The sequence below is a fragment of the Ictidomys tridecemlineatus genome, chromosome 2, assembly GCF_052094955.1.
Source record: "Ictidomys tridecemlineatus isolate mIctTri1 chromosome 2, mIctTri1.hap1, whole genome shotgun sequence".
Taxonomy (NCBI): Eukaryota; Metazoa; Chordata; class Mammalia; order Rodentia; family Sciuridae; genus Ictidomys; species Ictidomys tridecemlineatus.
This window is the reverse complement of record NC_135478.1, coordinates 11,209,528-11,231,125: the sequence shown is the minus strand read 5'-3', so window position 1 is coordinate 11,231,125 and position 21,598 is coordinate 11,209,528. Positions and strand designations below refer to the sequence as shown.

The following is a 21,598-nucleotide window of genomic DNA, read 5'->3' as shown; positions in this document are numbered from 1 at the left end:
GGCATGGATATAACTACCAGAAAGAGAAAAATACCATGACTTCTGGTCACACAGATGAACAGCACTGATATGGTTAAAATGTTACAGTTTACATTTCCTGTCAAGCCTGGATTTCCACACTTTGTTTATGGATCTGTCCTCTTAGGACATTCCTCTTACTGCTGAGGAACTCCTGTCCCACTCTGACCCTTTTCTCCAGAATTTTACTTATTCTGCAGCGCTAATGATAAATTATTCCTTAACATTGAAGAAGTTTCAATGGAATGCTAACCATGTCCAGGAACCATCAGTACTGGAATAAGAAAAGCTCCTACATCCCAATAATGGGCAAAGGATTATATGCGATACGTAAATCATAATCTGTTCCCTTTTTGTACATATTCTTGCACATGTGTAAACTCTCCAGATTGTACCCATTAAACACAAGTGGTTCTTTGAATATTAATTATGCCTCAATAATGTTGTTAAAGAATTCTGTAGCTCATCCCATGGTGAAGGAACCATGAAGGACATGAAGCAGATATGAAGGAGAGAGCAGGGCTGGGGATAAAACCCAGGGCTTCCTGTGTGCTGAGCAGCCGCTCCACCACAGACCTGCACCCCCAGGCCCTAGTGCTGCTATTTTTTAAGGGTGTTCAGGCAAGATCAGCAGAGAAGGTAACATAGAACAGAGACCTCAAGAGAGTAGTGCAGGAGGCAGGAGGTCATCTGCTGAGGTTTAGCAGAGAGAATAGTCAGTGAAAAGGGCCTGAGACAGGAACTTGTTTCAGGTGTTCAAAGGCCTCAAAAAACCACTGGGTAGAGGCCAATAAAGAAGAGGTATGTATGTGTAAGATTTTTCATACCCAAGTGTCTTTATATAAATAGCTTTATAATCGGCTACCTGATGATAAAAAATATTGCTATTTACATTTTTATAATACATTTTAAATGTTCATTTAGTTTGTATGTAACTCTCAAAAAAAAGAGGTATAATGACAAGGTACAGTGTCAGAGGATCTTAGGAATGAGATGGTCTCTCTGCTAGAGCTGAAACTGCCAAACACTGAGAGACCTTCATCCCCATTATGTAAACTGTTAATCGTGTTGAAAGGCAGCCTGGGAAATGAAATGGACAGGCTACTTATGCCACCAATGGTCATATCATCGGAATTGCCTTGAAATTGGTTTCCAGTGCCCTGCCCCGAGGATGGCGCAAACACACACACACACACACACACACACACACACACACACACACACCACATCACCAATGTGGCCTCACCACTCTTTTAGGCTCCTAGTGTTTGCAGTGCAAGCTGGCCAGATCAGATTAACCGTTCCCTGATGCAGAAATGGCAGCCAGGACGTCTTCCTGTAAACCTCCTGTTGAGAAGTAAAGATGGAGAAAATACCGTTACAGTTTGCTACATTTGCTACATTACGTTCGGCATTTGAAGAACATGAGGGAGGGGGTGGGAGAGAGAGAGAGAAAGAGAAAGCCCAACAAATACAGAGAAGAATAGAGAAACGAAGTGGGCATTGGTGGCTGGGGACAAGGCAATGACCTCGGAAGGCCCCTGAGAGACTGAAAGGAAGAAAATGCTCCTTGATTCTGGCTCCAGGCCAGGGCCCAGCCCCTGCAGGTCCTGCAAAAATAAGAGAAAGAAATGTATCCAACGTCAAAATAGTGATGTATTTATGGGTTCCACACCTTATAGAAATATGACCGCACAACAAAAATGACCAAAGGTAACAAGTTAACAATTCCTCAAAGGATAGGCAAGGGACCACAAGTTCACCATAGTTTACATGGAGCTGAAGAATCTGGTTTTCCTGCACCTGTTCCCTATTTGACTGGTTTGGAAATGGCCCAAATGGACAAGCTGGGCCCCTTTCTCTCTTTGCTCATGTGGTATCTTTTCTTGGTTGCTCTTGGGTTTATGGATTTAATCTCTCTTTCTAATTTTTTTTTTAAATCCTATAGGTACCTCCAGCCCTGGTTCTGCTCCTTGTCTAACCTGAAAATATGGTGACAACTCCACCCTGATCTGTCCTAATGCGGTGCTGAGGGCACTGTGCCATGACATGTGTGTACTGCCGTCGTCAATCTATGCTCCTGTCATTCAAGATGCAAATCAACAGAGACGCACCCCTTGTGACCTTTCCATTTTCAGAAAGGTTTGAAAAGTTAGGTTCAGTGACACAAACAAGTGTAAGAAAGTGAGAGACTGAGTGTAAATACAAGGAGGATGAAGCCAGACTCACCAGGGTTGTTTCCAAAGAACTGTGTTAAGCAAAATTGAATGGAGCCCCCAAAATGAACTAAACCAGGGGTTGGGAGTGAAGCTCTGTGGTGGGAAACCTGCCTCGCATGGGGGTGGTGGTGCTGGGCTGGATCCTCTGCACTGCAGAAGAATAAAAAGTAACAGTTAACTGACACCAGACAGAGAACAGTAAAACGTTCAGGATTTAAAGGTGGGTTAATAGTTACATGGTCAAAGGCTTTGACATCTTAGAATATGGCCTACAATGTTCCTGTGATACTCTGGCAGGTACTGAATGCTCCATTATCACTTGCGAGATGAATCGGGATTGAGTCTGAGTGTATGTGGACGTTGCATCTATGACAAAGTTAGTGAGAAATGTTAGAATAAAAGTTTAGATAAATGGCTGAATGGAAGGAAATGATGTTGGACCCCTCCCTCATACATGTTAACAATAATCAGAGAAGTAAAAGACCTCAGTGCAAAAAATACAAAATTCACTTTAACTAAACATCTAAAATTATATGTAAAATCTCCAGTGAGCAAAATCATTAAGGCAAGAAACTCAGGAGTAAGACGAACATAGGACACTAAATAAAATATACATTTTTATGATCAAATGTATCATCCCAAAAGTCAAGTAAGAAACAATAGTTTGTAAAAATCAGTCAAAATATTGACACTGGTAGAAAAATGGGCTGGTAACAATAATAGGGAAATCAAAATGTTGATGAAATATACAAATATTTGCCAAAAGTCAGTAAAAGTTCAAGAAAACAAGAATTATTTTTTTCACATCCTCCAGCCACAGAAGATCTGTTCCACTGATGAGGGTTGGGATTTTTAAACAGAACAAAAGGGAAACCCTAATTTGGTGGCAGAAATGTGCCCTTATGCCAGGTATTGGGAGCAATCTGAAGACAGCCATAAATAGTAAAAGTGCAAGTATCTTTAACTCAAGGTCCCTCCATCTCTCCAATATTGACATCTGGGACAAGTGATTCTTTGAGATGGGGGCTGTCCTGTGCACTGTGGGATGGTGAGCAGTGTCCTTGACCTCTCATGACCCCTCCCCTGTATGAAAACCAAAAATGTCTCCACTCCTTGCCCAGTGTCCCCCAGGGGACAAGTAACACTCCTGGTTGAGAAGCACTCTTTGAACTTAACATAGCAAGATATTTTCGCAGCATTTGTATAATAGCAAATTAATGAGAAAGACTATGAAAGTCCATCAAATATATGAGTACAACAGCCTCATTGTGCAAAATGGCACATCCTTTGAAATGTCTGACTTGCATGATGTTAGATGGTTTGCAGGAAGCTGCTAGGAATTATTGAGTGAAAAAGGAAGGAGGGATAACTTAGAAAGCATTCCGCACTAAATACCCAGGGCACTGACCATGGGCACAGAATCTCATTCAGACATTTGTATTAAAGGTGTATGTGAGTGTAGGCTGACCTAATAGAGAGAGAAAATTTGTTAGAGTGAGAATTGATACAATGGAGAAGGACGGCATTGATTAAATTAGTGTAAGAGTAGCAGTTTTTTTTCTTTAAAGTAATGAGTTTGTGGGTTTTATATTTTATTTTATTTACTACATCACATCAATTATTTTTTTATGTTTGGATTCTGTTTTGGCATTTTGTCTTCTTTTGCAGTGCTGGGGACCAAACCCAGGGCCTTGCATATGCCAGGCAATTGCTCTACAACTGAAGAACATTCTCAGCACAGTTCTTTTTTATTGGCACATAACAGCTGTACAGGTGACTGGAGGAGTGTGATAATTAAATATGTGTACACACAGGCGATTCTCAAACCAGGGTAATGATCACTTCCCTCCCCTTAAACATTTATCAATTTCTTGTGTTAAGAAACTTCAAAATCCTCTAATTCTTTATTAAAAAATATAATCAAAAACCCACTTAGCATTTTGTAAGTAATTTTGTGATTTTATGATAAATATCATGGATGTAAAGATATGGGATACCTTGTTGTGACCTGTAATCCTCCTCCTGCTTCATACCTCACCAGGACTTATTCCTCCTGTGTATCTGTGTACAAGTGCCCACTGTGCAACCTTCCTCTCTCCCCTCTCATCCTACTCTTCCTGACTTCTGTGACTGTCATTATACTCCTGATGCTATTTTTTAAATGTTCTCCAATTTATTACATGAACTCTCTGTCTGTTAATGGGGTCTAGTGTCATATTTCGATGCATACATGCAGCATGCACCAATTAAAATAAGATAGAAGGAAAATATAAAACATCTAAATGATATAACATAGAAATTACTTAATTCTATCAACCTGGGTTACTAATGAAAGATTAAATTGCCATGGACTTGGAAATAACAGGGTTCTGAAATCCATGATGATAACAGTATCTAAAGTGTTAACTTGTTTCATATAAAGATATCTGTACTCGATGTTCTTAATAATAACCCGACGAGCTATAATCAAATGGCAAAGAAGCATGACTGCCTTCCCAATGAGTGCTGGAGGTTTTGCCTCCTATAGCTCCCTACATTTGTTCATTAGGCCCATTTCTGAATAGAAAAAGCCAAAATATAATAAGCAATAACAGAGATGAGAAAACAAGTTGTAAATATTAGCATTAACGTGCACAAGAACCTTCATGATCTTTTTTTATTTAAAGTAAGGATCCACAAGTAAAGAATATTAAATTAATACTTCAATTCTTTCAGGAAAAAAAAGCAATGTGCAAACATAATATGATTGATAGATTTGGCACAAAAAAATCACAAATTCTTAAATGTCCTCCACAAATCTCTCTATATATGCATGAAAGAACTAAATGGCAAACAGGCAGTTTATGAAAGAAAAAATAAATCTCAATACTTTGTTTGCAAGAATATTGCAAAAGTCAGTGGGAGGGAGCTAATTCTTCCACCTCCACATACAAGGGCATGACTTGCTTAGACACTTGGCCATGCAGCAGTAACTGGCTACCAAACCACAGATGCATTCAGCCTCACAGATATTCAAATCACTTCAAAATAAGGGTCCTAGGCATCTCTCTATTCACCTATGAAATCATGTTCTTTAATGTGAATGCTCCAGGACAGAAATAATACTTTAAAAAATGTTTGAACTCCTGTTCTCCTGAACTTTTTCTTCAAGTTAATATTTGCAAGCTCAGGATCTTTGTCAGCAATATATACGCATCATCAAGTGTGTCAACTTTATCTCACCTTAAACACAAAGAGTCCTAACTTCACTTCATGTCCCTCCACAGTTAATTCCTATCCTCTATTCCCATTAATTTCAAAGATCCTTGGATCTATGATCTTTCTCTGGGAGCACTAGGATCCCCCCTCCCATCTTCCCTTCCACCTTTGTTAGCACCTTTTCATAGTCAGCAGTGAACCCTAGGTTAACCAGTGGAATGTTCACTTCTCATTTAGTTGTGCAAAATTGTGACTAAATCATTAGGACAGCAATAGCCCTGCTCTGGTATAGGTTGGCCTGCCTCTCTGCTGACCTCAGCTAAAGAGTCTTGTGCTCCATTCTCTCTTATGCTCTCCTGCAGTGTCCACTGAGCTCCCAGACTCACCTGGAGACCAGCTCTGGGAGGAAGGTCTCCCTGTGGAAGTGCAAGGTCCTGCCTGGGTGGGCTTGATGGTGACTGAAGCTCTGTCCCCAGAAAACACAGCAGGAAGGAGTCAGTGTCAGGTCCACAGGCAGGCTGAAGACCTCGAAGGACTCTAACACGTCCCATCCCACGTAAGGCTGTGCACTGAGACGACATCACAGCAGAGAGCCACAGCTCCCTATATCTGCTCACTAGGCTCATTTCCCTCTTGTTACCCTGGGGGACACTGGCCTAGAAAGACAGGAAATTTTTCCTGTTGTTCTGTGTTCCCAGGAGACCCATTTATAGTCCAGTGAAACTAGTTTATATTGTGCCTCCATGGACCTATCTGACTTGCAGAGGTCCAGTCTCCTCGCATAGTCTGACACTGATGAGCTCATCTTGATTGGATCTCATGGATCTTAAAAGCAGATATCTGTAGTGGGTACAAAGCACCAGATACCCCTGAAAATTGTCATGCCATTTTTAACAAGAGGGAGAATTGTGGTCCTCTGGACTAAAGGTTTGGGAAATACACTTCTTGTTTTCATGGTCTCTTTCTCAAGTCTACAATATTTTATAGTTTTTGTAAAAGTTAAAAAGTACTCATCTTAATAGTAAGATTCGCATTTCATTATTTTTGAGCACTACAATCTGAGATTAGTACCCTCTAGGAATTGTGCAATTTTATTTTTTGAATCCTATTGTGCGAGATAGTTGTGCTATTATGAACTCCATTCTCCAGTGCAGAAATGGAGCAGACAAATGTTGCCAATCAAGGAAGGGATTTGGCCTGAACTTGATTTCTGGAATAATGGTTCCAGTTCTCAAACTACGGTTCTCAATGAGAGATATACTTCTCCTGGGGATAGTTGGCAATATCTAAAGGGTGATGCAAAGGACAAATCCCAACACACATAATTATTCTGACCCCAAATGTCAACAGTGAAAAAAATGTTTTAGACAAATTTCACCATGCATAAGAATTACCAAGTATTCAAGTCTAAGCGTGAATTATGAGGCCATAGTTCTTTGTGTCGGAGGCTCAGCATCCTAACCACATCATATTAGGGTTGGAGGACCAAGTCCATAGGTCACTCTGAGTAACAAGCCTATGATCTTCTGTTAGAATTAGGGTGCAGCTCAGTAAGTACAGCATTAATCTAGCATGTGCATGTCCCTGGGTTCCAACCCTAGCACCCAAAACTGAAAAAAAAAATCTCAAGTGTGGATGGTCCTAGGTCTTCTCCGCCATGCCATTTTCAAAGAAAATTGCATTCCTTGCTCTCAAGGGTGTTACAGATCTTGTTTTCAAGTGTTTTTTTAAAGGACCTTGAGTGACATTAGATAATATACTTTTGAAAAATGCTTTGTAGCCCAAAGAATATGGGGTCTCCAGAAGAGGTCATATCCCATATGAACCTGCTCTGTTTCTCTGTATTCAGCTTCGTTTTTCATTCCACATGCAAGAGAAATCATGAAGTATTTCTCTTTGTGGCTCTGACTTATTTCATTCAGCATGATATCTTTCAGTTTTCAGTCTGTTCTTCCAGTTTCTTGAAAAGTGACATAAGGTTATTTGAGACCTTTCCTTTTCTTAATTATACATGTTTATTGCTTGATGGTATAAAATTAGAAATTTTCACACATTTCCTTACACAAACATCTTAAACCCACAGACACATAGAGGAATTAAGTGGCAGCATCAAAGTGGGTGAATGTGTTCATTTTTATATGAAAAATGCAGTAATACCTACATAGAAATCAAAATACTCTAACCCCAATGCAAAAAAAAAAAAAAACAGAAGATGGTAGAAAATTTGCAAAAGAGAAAGTCAATGGCTAACAAGTCCACACACGTTTTCAACCTCACAGGTTATGAAATAATCGCAAAGTAGAGCTCTTTAACACATGCTTTTTCACCTAATAATTAATTTTTTTTCATGTGAATACCCAGTGTAAAAGAAGATTTTGTGAAATCTATTTTTTACACTCATGAACTGGTGTAAAAAGGTAGCATTAACAAGCATTCTCTTGGTCTGGAACTTTCTTGTCAATATGGAAACATATTCAAATATACCTTGTCCTTAAAATTTAGAAGATATGATCCACATCTCTTCATATTCCTACACCCCTAATACTCCATTTCTCTACTCACCTTAATTTCAGAATTTCCTGGATATAGTTCTACTTCTACTGGAAGCTCTATGTGTTTCCCAAGCCCTCATACAATTGAGCACCTATTACCATTATTTCATTGATAACAATGACCCCTGCCTTGTTGGGTTCAATGTTCACTTCCTTTTTCAGCATCACTAGTAAATGTGTTAATGAATTAAGCAACAAAGCACAGGGCTACAACTGTCCCCCAGATCTGGGTTAAGCTGATTCAGCTCTCAGCTGACTGTAGGTGAACAGTCTCAGCCTCCCTTGCAACGGGTCCTCTCCTCAAATGTGTGGCAGGCTCTCAGACTCACCTGGACAGGATGGCTCAGAGTGTGTTTTTTGTGGAAGTGAAAATTCCTCCCTGGTGTGGGCGGAAAAGGCACACTCACACATTGCTGGTGGGACTGCAAATTGGTGCAACCACTCTGGAAAGTACATGGAGATTCCTCAGAAAACTTGGAATGGAACCACTATTTGACCCAGCTATCCCACCCCTTGACAAATACCCAAAGGATTTAAAATCAGCCCATTTCAGTGATGCAGCTACGTCAATGTTTATAGTAGCTCAACTAAGAATAGTCAAGCAATGGAACCAACCTAGATGCCCTTCAAATCACCATGGTTTCTACCATGGATGATATCAGTAGCCTCTGCTTTTCTTAGTTCTTAGTATCTTTTGGCATCTTAAGTGTGGCAATGCCACCAGCCATCCTTTCTATGTGAATATTATCCTTTTCTTTCACCTCTAGTGCATTGCCACAGATGCTTCCTGGTGTGTAGATAGTTGTGTCTACTTGGTTTTAGGTGGGATGATGAAGCTGATATCTCCTCCATCATCCCTATAATGTCCTTCCTAAATGATCTTCAAAGAAGAAAAGCCGGTTCAATGATTGCATTCAAAAACCCAGTGTCAATTACAATAAAGTTCAGAGCCCTAGGCCCTGTGGGAGTCTATCTAGGCTTTTAGCCTTCTTTTCTGAAGAGTTTACATGTGAAAATAATGAAACATGTATCCTCACCCAGAGGTTAAAGTGGAGCCACAGACTTGGTTCTGTAATCTAGCACAGCCAGAGGAGAGAAGGGAGAGTATATTGATAACAAGATAAAGGACATGGATAAATGAAGCACATACCAGTCCTCAAAGTACACTCCTTCCTGGTCTATAGACCATGAAAACACTCAGCCACATGGATCTCAAACAAAAATCACTGCATCTTATCCTCAGTAATGTCCTTTCTTTGGCTCTAAAGAAGGATTTCACGGGGCTGTTTCCTGTAATGCACCTTTGTAGAGACTGATGCCTACGTGTCCTATGTGAGTGAGGAACGGACCCTCCTGAGGGGAAGAAAATGGGCAGTGAACCCAGGGGTACAGCATGGACCAGGCAAGTGCTCCAACTCTTGAACACCTGGGCATTGGGAGCCCCCAGTAGGTAGCACCTTCTGACGGCCTCACCTGTTGGCTACTCCTTCATGCTCAGCACAAGGATGTGAAAGGAATGCTTGGTGTCCTACTCTTCCAATTTTGTGGAACTCATTTTTCACAATACATGGCATGGTCCGTAAAAGGCAGTGCCCTGGAAATTGTTAGAGATGGCCCTGATTCTCTGGCTTGGAATACTGAGCACCACACAAGGGACTTGTTGTGAGCCTGTTAAGGAAGCTGTGGATTCATGCAGACCCCCACCTGCACAAGCTGCTCTCTTTATACTTCTCTAACCACACACCTGGAACCTTGTCTACACTGCACCTTTGATAGTGGGGACAGAAGCTGTGACAGTGGGGAAGGGGGGCTAGGACAGAGGTGTGTGTGGGCTTGGAAACAGTGTCTGCTCTGGTCTGTGACAGACACACTCCGAATCACTTATTAAGGAGGTGCTCATGGGGAAAGACAATGGTCTGCTGAGATCAAGTCCAGGGAGAAAGCAACATCATGAGCCAGGGCCCCAGGGGTAAGGAAGGTATGTGTCCCAGGGATGCAAAACTGGCTGCATGCAAAATTATCTTTCTAGTTTGGTTTTCTCACTCATGGAAACTCAATTGCTCAGAGAATAGAGTAACAACGTAACAATTAATTTAATGAGCATTCCTGAGAATTCAACCTCCCAGGCCCTGGAAATAGTAAATATACCTCGTGGTCCTCTCACCCACAGCTCAACTCTGCCAGGAATGAGAGGCTTCACCTGGATCTTGAAGAGCCCTCATGCCTTCGCCACCTCCTGGCCTTCAACAGAGCTGAGCTGACCCTCATCATCCAGAGAAGGAGGAGCAGGAGCTCACCACCCCCAGGGCGGCTATTGTGGGAGCAGGTAGGAGGCAGCACAGGGCTCACAGAAGGAGACTTGGCGGCCCAAGTGGGGACACTGCAGTGAGGTGGGCCCCTCACTTAGAGCTGTCTGTGTGCTCAGCTCCTGTCTCTCTGCTTCTCTCCCTCCCAGCGTGGGCCACTTCTCTCCTTTCCACTATCTGTCAAGAGTCGTTTTCCTGGAACCACCACAAGTACCTTCGTTCTCCTTCATCAAACATTTCAAACACTTATTACCCCTTTTACATTTTCCTTTATACATCTATAATACTGTCTCGCCTTTTCCCAGCAAAAGCACGAATATTTCCATGACTTATAATTAAGGCCTTACAGATCAAGGATATTAACTTTTGTCAATTCCACAAATTATTCTTGCATCATATTTCTTCATTCACAGTTTTTAGTTTATAGATGCAAATACTGGTCTTTACTTCCCTTATGTCTACAATAGACCTCATGTTTAGAAAGTAACTCTAAAAAGGTTAGATGTCTTCCATGGATAAGTTCAGATGAGACGTTTATGTTGTCCTCCGATATTTGGTGTAGTGTCTTGTTCTACGTCTAATGTTTAAGATGTCTTCGGAAGTTAAAAAAACAAAAAAGTTATTTGATAATTTGGAGATGGATTTAACATTTTATTTTCTAAAAAGTTAAATAGTCATTAAAAACTTATTTGTGCCTTTACAAATCCCCTCTCCAAAGCACCTAGAAATTTTAAAAATGATAGTGATTTTTACATTTATATATTCAATATGAAAAAATGTTAATATGACAGGGAACATCATTTTTAGGGTTATTCCCTAAAAAGAAAGAAAGAAAAACAAAAATCCTAAATCACCCCACAAACTATAACAAGTTTTTGCAATTTAGAGCCAATAACATAAGATCTAGAAACGACATATCTGTCATAAATTATTATTATTTGGAGATTAATATTTGAAGAATGTGGATAAATTTTTGGAAAACCATTAAGGTAAAATTTAACATTTTAGGAACAAGACACTTTTTAATACAAAAAAAATCTAAAGCTTTAAGAATACCAAACAATAGCAGATAATGTAGGTGCATGATGACATTAAAACTTTCTTAATGACATTAAAAAATTCACACTCTAAAACACTCTTAATAAGAAATAATTGGAACTTATAATACAGTACATAAACATAAATATACAAAGTGAGCATGTCTTCAAGGCCATTTCCAGATGGTGTGATATTTTTTTTATTTGTCCATGGACCTTTATTTTATTTAATTGTATGTGGTGCTAAGAATTGAATCCAGTGACTCACACATGCTAGGTAAGTGCTCCACCATCCCCAAGGCTCTCAGGAACATCCATACTCACAGCTAAGGGATCACCTTTGCTGAGCTACAGCCCCAGCTCGGTGCAATATTTTAATAGGATAAGAATCAGATGCTGCAAAATGTGCATAAGATTCATCCTTCCATTTAGAAACTCTAGGATTTCTATATTTAGAAATTCCAGGGTGGTTGGATTTACACAGAGAAAGTAGTAATTAAAGGGAAATCTATAAAATAATAACAGCAGTGGTTACCCATATGTTTCAGCACAAGGAGTGCCCAAGGTCCAGAGGACGTGAGGTGCGGACATTACAGGAAGACAGCACCAAAGAGCCTTCCGGTGGTCGCTAAATCTGCCTAGAGTTAGGGACTTCCCATTTCCACATGGTTGGGCAGAACACACCAGAGCAGCCATCAGGATGCTGGGGAGGGGAGGACTGTGGAGGGACGCAGCAGATGCTGGAGCTGTGGTCACCAGGCTGTTGGGGAGGGGAGGACTGTGGAGGGAAGCAGCAGATGCTGGAGCTGTGGTCACCAGGGTGCTGGGGAAGGGAGGACTGTGGAGGGACGCAGCAGATGCTGGAGCTGTGGTCACCAGGGTGCTGGGGAAGGGAGGACTGTGGAGGGAAGCAGCAGATGCTGGAGCTGTGGTCACCAGGGTGCTGGGGAAGGGAGGGCTGTGGAGGGACACAGCAGATGCTGGAGCTGTGGTCACCAGGATGTTGGGGAGGGGAGGACTGTGGAGGGAAGCAGCAGATGCTGAAGCTGTGGTCACCAGGGTGCTGGGGAAGGGAGGACTGTGGAGGGACACAGCAGATGCTGGAGCTGTGGTCACCAGGGTGCTGGGGAGGGGAGGACTGTGGAGGGACGCAGCAGATGCTGGAGCTGTGGTCACCAGGGTGCTGGGGAAGGGAGAACTGTGGAGGGAAGCAGCAGATGCTGGAGCTGTGGTCACCAGGATGTTGGGGAGGGGAGGACTGTGGAGGGACGCAGCAGATGCTGGAGCTGTGGTCACCAGGGTGCTGGGGAGGGGAGGACTGTGGAGGGAAGCAGCAGATGCTGGAGCTGTGGTCACCAGGGTGCTGGGGAAGGGAGGACTGTGGAGGGAAGCAGCAGATGCTGGAGCTGTGGTCACCAGGGTGCTGGGGAAGGGAGGACTGTGGAGGGACGCAGCAGATGCTGGAGCTGTGGTCACCAGGGTGCTGGGGAGGGGAGGACTGTGGAGGGACACAGCAGATGCTGGAGCTGTGGTCACCAGGGTGCTGGGGAGGGGAGGACTGTGGAGGGACGCAGCAGATGCTGGAGCTGTGGTCACCAGGGTGCTGGGGAAGGGAGGACTGTGGAGGGACGCAGCAGATGCTGGAGCTGTGGTCCACAAAAGAGCAAATGCATCACTGTGCAGAGAGACTTGTTAAAGTGCAGATGGCAGCTCCACACCAGGCATCAGGTCCAGGTGATTCAGATGTGGAAATGCACATACCTAGGGAGTTCCCATGAGGCTGAGGTGGTTGTCCCACAGAGCACCTTTGGAGATCGCTGACCTTCAGGTCGTTTTCCTTTGTTTTATTTTATTTTGTTGCAGATTGAAATGGTCACTACAGCTTCTTATAAAAAAATTTCAATGATTAGACAAAATGCATACTTTCTTAAATTTCCTGGATCCAAATAAAAGACAGTGGGGTAATCCTTCAGAGCACCTGTTGGGAGCAAAATTTGAATTCCTGTTCTCCCTCCTTCTCTGGAAACTCAGAAACCCCATGGAAAGAGAAAACCAAACAGAAGCTGGCAACTTCGTCCTCCTGGGATTCACAGACGACCCTGACCTGCAGTCCCTCCTCTTTGGCCTACTTCTGGCCATGTACCTGGTCACTGTGCTGGGGAACCTGCTCATCATCCTGGCTGTCATCTCAGACTCCCACCTGCACACGCCCATGTACTTCTTCCTCTCCAACCTGTCCCTGGCTGACATTGGCTTCACCTCCACCACCATCCCCAAGGCTCTCAGGAACATCCACACTCACAGCAAAGGAATCACGTTTGCAGCTTGCATCTCACAGATATGCTTCTTCTTTGTGTTTGGATGCCAGGACAATTTGCTCCTGACAGTGATGGCCTATGACCGCTTCTTGGCCATCTGTCACCCCCTGCACTATGTGGTCATCATGAACCCACGGCTCTGTCTGCTCATGGCTCTGGGGTCCTGGTTGGTCAGTGTCCTGGGCTCCCTGCCAGAGACCTTGACCGTCTTGAGGCTGTCCTTCTGCACAAATGTGAAAATCCCTCATTTTTTCTGTGATCTTCCTGAAGTTCTGAAGCTCGCCTGCTCTGACACACTCATCAACAACATAGTGGTGTACTCTGTGATCATTGTCCTGGGTGTCTTCCCTCTCACCGGCATCCTCTTCTCCTACTCTCAGATTTTCTCCTCCATCCTGAGGATCTCATCAGCTGAGGGGAAGTACAAAGCCTTCTCCACCTGTGGGTCTCACCTCCTGGTGGTCTCCTTGTTCTATGGCACTGGCCTTGGGGTCTACTTCAGTTCTGTAGCCACACAGTCTTCTAGGATAACTCTGATGGCCTCAGTGGCATACACTATGGTCACCCCCATGCTGAACCCTTTCATCTACAGTCTGAGGAACAGGGACATCAAGATGGCCCTGGGAAATGTCCTCACCAAGATGGTGCCTCTCAACTAAGGGTCTTTTGCATGAACCTCTTGATCAACGTTGTGCATGATTCTGAAGACCAGAGACCCTGGACCCCTTCATCCAATACTTCATCCTCTACTTCTGCTTTTAATTTTAACTTTTTCCTTGGGTCTTCCTATTGGGTCTTTCTGGCCCTGGTAACCATTCATATATTTACATATTAGAACACCCTTTTCACTTTCTAACTTATAATCTTAACATTCTGTGATACAGTGTGGCATTTCCTCAGTCATGTGCACTAACATCTTGGAGGTTGTTTTGAATTTTTATTGACACATAACAATGGGCATATTTATAAGTACAGTGTGATAATTTGACAAAATAACTAATGTGTAATGATCAAATCTATGATTTTTTTCCATCTCCTTAAATATTTCAAAATTGTTTGAGTTGGGAAGCATTGAGCTCCTCTTATTCTTTGTAAAATATATTAAAAAAACTTTGGACTATAGTCACCCTTCAATGTTATAGAACTTAGAAGTTATTGTCTCTCTCTACTTGTACCTGGGATCTCATTATTGATGCTGAGGGCCATTGCCAAGTAGGAATGACGCATCGAAATTTCCTTGCCAGCGTACCCCATGTTAAATGGACTTGCCTTGGAAAGGTGACCCTGCTCAAGGACGAGGATGGATCCAGGTTTAGGGTGTATCCTGCAGGTTTTAGGAAGTATCCCGGTTTAGGATAATTTGGGTTTAAGGCGTTCCCGGTTTAAGACAATCTGGGTTTAGGGAAGTTCCAGGTTTAAGGTTATTGCTGCTGGGAATAGGGCGTTCCTGCTGCCTGAGTTCCCGTTGAGTTCTCCTGGAATTCAGAAAGTATTTGGGACGTGAATTGTGCGGGAGAACTGGGATTTCCCCAGAATGTGTGTAGAGGCCGGCGTGAGTTCCGGAATAAAGAATTGCTGTTTGAATCTACAAGGTGTGTGGTGGCTTGTGCCCAGCCAAGACTGCAGCAATTATTCAACCTCCCTGCAGCCTCTTCCTTTCTCTCCTTCCTAGCCTCTTGCAACATCTACTCAGCTCTCCACTCCTGTGGAATCAACTTCATCAGTTTCTATTTTATAATAACTAAATTATGTTAACTATAAATAAATCAAGAATATGTTATATTTGTAGTTTTCTCATTAAATGTTACAGCTTTGCATAACCCGAGAAGTGGAGGGATGCACACCTACAGTATTTTGGAAATGTTGCCCCGATTGCATACTCATTTACAGAGAGGTTTTCTGAGATGGAGAAAATAAAACTAACTCACAGTGTTTCTGCTCTTGATCTGACTCATTTTCCTCTCAATTACACCAGTCAACTCTTGGATTTTCCTACTCACCACAATATGGATTCCTTGACTATCAGAATGATATCTTATCCTCTTTTGCAACCAAGATGTCTAATGGAGTTCTTGGTAAAAAATTGATGCTCAGTAAATCTTTGTCAAATGGAAAGAAAATCAGATGAGTGGGTGGTTAAATATCAAGTAGAATCTGGACAAAAACATACAAACATATAAGTTGAGTATTAGATTTTTGAGCTAGAAAAGAAATTAGAAGTTGGTGATGTTGATATTAATAATAATGACACTCAAGATGTTCCAGCAACTATTTCACTATTTTATACACATCGTCACATTACTTTTTCCAGTAAGTCCTTTATGGGATGTATTAGTCCATTTTCCATTGTTGTAACAAAGGACCTGAGGCTGGGTACTTTATACCGTAGAGACGATGATATAGGTCCTGATTTCAGAAGATGAAAGTCCTAATAGTACAGCCCTAGCTTTCAAGTGACTCTCTAGTCATATCATTATTGTAGGAGTCATGGCCAAAGCACATGCACAAAAAAAAGAGACCACATGGGAAGACAGAAGCCAGAGAGCCTGGAGGGGAATCTTGCTCTTTTATAGAACCCGGGTATCAGTAGAACTGCACTAATAACTTCTAAGGACAATGACCCCAATCACCCAGTTGCCCTGTACGGCACTCCACCTATTAACCACTCTGCCCCTGGCCAACATATCACCCTGAGGACCAAGGTTCCAACATATGAAGCTTAGGAAGACACATTTCAACCACACCCAAACCATAGCATGCAATCAGAAGCACTTTCTCCTGTGTTCAGATAAGGAAGTAAGAGTTACAGCAGCCAGGTCATTTGCTGAAGGTCACAGATGTGGTAATGAGACTAAACCCCAGGGCTGGCTAAATGAGGATTCTTGCACAGGTGTGATCTTAGTTCTTTCAAGTGAAACTCTTTTAATGATAATAGTTAAGCCTTAGAGGAAGTGACTTTGTCACTTAGAGGAAGTGGGAGTCCTTTGACCTAAATGTCCACTTCCAGAATTCCACTTCCCAGTAAGCACAGTTCTGTCTCTGGACACTGCAGCCTTAGAAATAAACCAAGCCCTGGAGGAAAGGTTTACTGACTCGCCCGTCATTCAGTCCCGCATCCCTTAACGGTGGCGCTGTGTTCTGAGAAATGTATGGTTAGTCTCATCTTTGTGCAGACACCACCGAGGGCTCTTACAGGAAGTGTGATGGCTTCAGCATCACTGGGACTGACAATGTCAGGAGAGACGACCCTCACGTGTGCGGTTAGTTGTTGTGGAAAACGTCGCCATGCAGGGTGGAACTGTATTTCCATTTCACTTCCTTTGAACCCAGTGAAGATGGGCACATTTTCACATTGGGGTTCATTATTTTTTCTGCTTTACTGATGTGTCTCACATTTCTTAATGGGCCCTTAGGTCCTCCTTGAGCTTTCCTGCTTTTTAGATAATAGACTCTGCCTGGCTTAGGTGAGCTAGTGAAGGCAGAGGTCTCCTGTTACACCACCTTGATGATCTCATGCCTGAGAGACATTCACAAAATAGAAGGGTGACAAATCATTCCTCCACTCAAAACCCAGGATCACCAGCAATAAATGTCACATCCGCCCCAGTCACCTAAGAGTCTACCTGAGAAGTTCCTGCCTCCCGCCCTGATTCATATCTTAATTCTTTAACCCAAATCATGTGCACACGTGACAGTGATAGATTGTAAGTCCTTACCCAGCTGCTAAAGTGGAGCCAAAGATTTGGCCCTATGATCTACAACATCAGAAGGGAGAAGGGGGACTGTGTGTCACAATGCTCAGGACCTTGCTAAAATAAGCACATGTGAGTTCTCCCTAGAGCAAGCTTTCCTGATGCATGGACAATGAAAACACTTGTCCATCTTGTTCCCAAGCAGGGGTCACTGCACATGGTACTCTGTGAAGCTCTCCATTGATTTTCTTTTCAATTGCTGTGGTAGGTCTCCCCTCTGGTGAGAAGTCTTCACCCCATTGCCTGCTCCTTCATGCTAAACATAGTCACTCCACAGGAATGCTGCCTGCCCTCCTGTTAGGACTTTCAGGAATTGTGTTTAAAATGCATGTATAATAGGTCAAAATGCACCCTACTTCCATGTATATCTAAAAAAACAGCAAATAAAAATTAAGTATAAAAAACAAAGCAAAACAAAGCACACATTCACCAAGGAATTTGAATTCTCTGGTAGAAATTTTGTACCACATAGGGATACAGATTTCAAAATGCATAAATGGAGGTACATATTCAACTGGTATTTAAATCATAAAATCAGTAGCCATATTTATCCTAATATCCTATTTAAAGATGTAAAGAAGGTGTGTCGCAAATTATTAGTGCAAAATCATATAAAAATTTAATATTAATGCATAACATTTATTATTTCTTAATTCTTAAATTATGCTATTTAAAGAATTATGTTTTTCCAAGGAACAAAGCCCTAGGTTATCTAAGTTCAGTTCCATTGATCCTTTAATTATCTGCTGAATTACCAGGTCCTTGTTAAGACAAATAGATGATCAATAGACCAAGAGGCTTTTGATTTGGGGCATAATATTTTATTGATCATATTATATGAATTTTTTATTATTTTATTTTATTGATTTACTGAAAGAAGAAGTTATAATAGCCGCTGCCTTTCACATAAGCAAAAAAATACTAAATCTTTTTAACTAGTTATAACATCAAGTAATCATATAGACAATTGCAGAAACTTAGTATAACTTCAAAAGAGTGTCATGTTTTTCCTTGAAATCTACATGGTTTCTCCAGAATTCTGTAGTCACTGAAGATCTAGTATATATGAAAGAAAATAAACTTGTAAACCCCAAAAAAAAAGAAATATAAGAAAAATGATTGTTATATTTTAAGTTTTATATTTTATATTTACATAAAAACATGCACACATGGAATAAGCAAAAGACAAAAAAAAATTTAAAAAGTAATTCAATGGGTCTGGGTTTCAACTCAGCAGTAGAGTGCTTGCCTCACAAGTGCAAGGCCCTGGGTTGGATCCTCAGCACCACATAAAAATAAATAAGCAAAATAAAGTTTAAAAAATTTTAAAAATGACTACTACAAAAAATATTGTATTTTAAAAAAATAATTCAATGGTTAGAATTGGGTTTTTAATAAAAATTTTTAATGAAGATAAAAATGTTTGATTAGGGATGTAAAGGTCAGTGCCTTGTGAATTGTTAAAGATGGTCCATACTCCCTGCACTGGAGTACTGAGGACCATGCAACCAGCGTGTTTAGAAACACATGCAGCTGCCAACAGACTCCTTCCTGACCAGCCAACCCACCACTCAATGCACTTCCCTAACCAGATGCCTGGAATTTTGTCTGCACTGAACTTGAAAAGTTAATATAGAAGCATTGGTGAGGTCATTGGGCAAGGTCATTGGAAGAGCAAGGTCACTGTAAGAGCTGTGTGTGGAGTTGGATGTGTCTTGTGCACAGCTCCCACTTGAGGTGCAGGACTCACATGGGCTTGGATACTGCCTGCTCATGCCTGGGAGAGAGCAAGGAGCTCCATCTCACATTTGAGGAAATACTCATGGGGAAGGACAATCATCAGTTGAGATCAAGTCCAGGGACAAAATGACATCATGAGGCAACAGACCCAGGGGAAGGATAGACATAGCTGGAAAACAAGATGGTCCAGGGATGTAAAACAAGCATCGTGCACAATTACCTTTCTAGTGTTGGATCCTCATTCATGGAAACTCAATTGCTCTGAGAATAGACAACAATGCAACAATTAATTTAATGAGCATTCAGGAGAATTCAACCTCCCAGGCCCTGGAAATGGTAAATATGCCCCGTGACCCTCTCACGCACAGCTGAGCTCTGCCAGGCATGAGTGGCTTCACCTGGACCTTGAAGAGCACAGACGCCTGACCAAGTGTCCACCACTCGTAGCTGCGTCTGATCTGTTACTTTTCTTTCTCATGATGGAATTTTGCAGTTACTGTTTTTAGCAACTACTTCTTAGAGAATATGGCATCTTATATACATTCCTCTTTCATAGATTAATGGTAAGAATGAAAATCTCAAGCATTTAATGCTCTTTGTACATTTCCTTTCAAGAATCTTTAATATTCTCTGCCCTTTTCCCAGAAATTTATCATTAAGACCTTATAAATCTAAGATACTAACTTTAACTAACCAGGTTTTTTTAATGTCCTAACTATCTGCATGTCACTTTTCTCCTTCAGATGTTTTCAATCCAATCACTGAACTTTACTTTTCTTACTTGTACCAAAAAAAATTAACTCAGACATGCTTCCATTTTAATGGTAATGTATGTCCCTGTATAAATTTATATTATGTATATACTTATGATCTGTTAAGTTAGCTGGTATAGCTGCTTGTTCTACATTAAATATTTGAAATTTATTTGAGGATATACAGATTGTATTTAAGATTATTTTTTCAAAATAGTTTATCAACCATGACACATTTATTGATGTCTTTAAATAGTCTCTCTAAATAAACCAGGAATTTTTAAAAATGCATGTTAATGAAATTAAAATTACATATTGAATATGAACACTTGAATATGAGAATGAGCATCATATTAGAAGACAAAACTCCTTAAAATAGAAGAATTTCATATCTTACACAAAAAAAAACCTTTACAAGGATCTGGATTTGGGAAACAAAATAATGAAACTGAAATAAGAGATAACATGTTACAAATTAGCATCACTTAGTCAAAGGAGACTTTTAGAAAACATCATAAAATTAATGCTAAAATGCCAAGAAATTGCATGACACTCCATCGATGAAGAAAAATAAAAAGATCTCTGCATATAATAGCAATGGTGGAGATGTAACGTGGGGAAAAAATCATTCTTAACAATGTTAAATCAAAACTACCCTCAATATTATTAATAATAAATGGACATAATCTAATTTTCTTTAGAAGAAAAGTTTTCAAATAAAAGAATGGAAGTTCTGGAGGTCAATTCCTGTTTTTGGAACAATAATCTGAACGTAGTATAATGTCATTTGTTTCCAGCCACAATGTTCTCACAACAGAGCTTAGTCATTCTTAAATTCACCTTTGAGTACAATCTGGTAAGAGGAATAAAATTACAGTAGAAACAATACTAAATGACTTGCCGTACTCCCTCTCCATTATGAAGAGAGACGCACTTTTTTAACATGGGGCCAAAGATCTCACAACCTGATAAATGGTCATTTTTAATCATTTATTTATAAGAATGTGACAAAGATTATACTTGAATTTTTAAAAACTGATAGAGGCCATTTACATCTTAAGAGAAGGAAGTATAAAATTAAAATTAATCCAAACTGTATTTGTCATAAAGAAAACCGAGAAAGAATGGGCAGGATTTGAAGAGCCATTTCCATGTGGTGGAATAAGTGGATGTGATGAGAATCAGATGATGGAAAATATCCATAAGATTCACTTTTACATTTAGAAATGCTAGGGTTTCTTTATTTAGAAAAACCCGTGTTGGTTGGATTTATATTAAAAAAGCGGTAATTCAGAGGAAATGGAAACAATGCTTAATGATAGCAATGCTTTTTATGTGTGTTAGCAGAAGGGCCACCAAAGGTCGGGAGACACACATAGAAATTCCAGAAAAGCAGCACAGTAAAACAACAAGCCTTCCAATGCCTCACAGACCTGCCTGGAGCTAGGACGCTCTCATCCCATGTGCCTGTGGCAGAGCACCCCAGAGCAGCCAGCAGGGATGCTGGGGAGGGAGGATGCTGAGGGAGGCTCAGGCACTGCAGCCCAGGTCCTCCTATGGCTGTGAGCCTCCGAATCCCCAGGGGCTTGTTAAAACACAGAGTGAAAGAGAACATGCACATTTCCAGCAAGTTTCTAGGTGATGTCCATTGGGGAACCAATGACAATGAAACCTAGAGCCAGTTTCATCAAGTAAGAATGATAGCT

The 21,598-nt window shown here is 41.2% G+C and overlaps 1 protein-coding gene across 1 annotated transcript; it reads left to right on the top strand.

Annotated features, from left to right (window-relative positions):
• The first annotated feature begins 13,368 nt into the window (after nt 1-13,368).
• LOC101955993 (olfactory receptor 7C2) lies at nt 13,369-14,307 on the top strand. The gene has a single exon (XM_005333132.2). It carries the CDS (start codon nt 13,369-13,371, stop codon nt 14,305-14,307), a length of 939 nt encoding a protein of 312 aa, XP_005333189.2.
• The last annotated feature ends 7,291 nt before the right edge of the window (nt 14,308-21,598 follow it).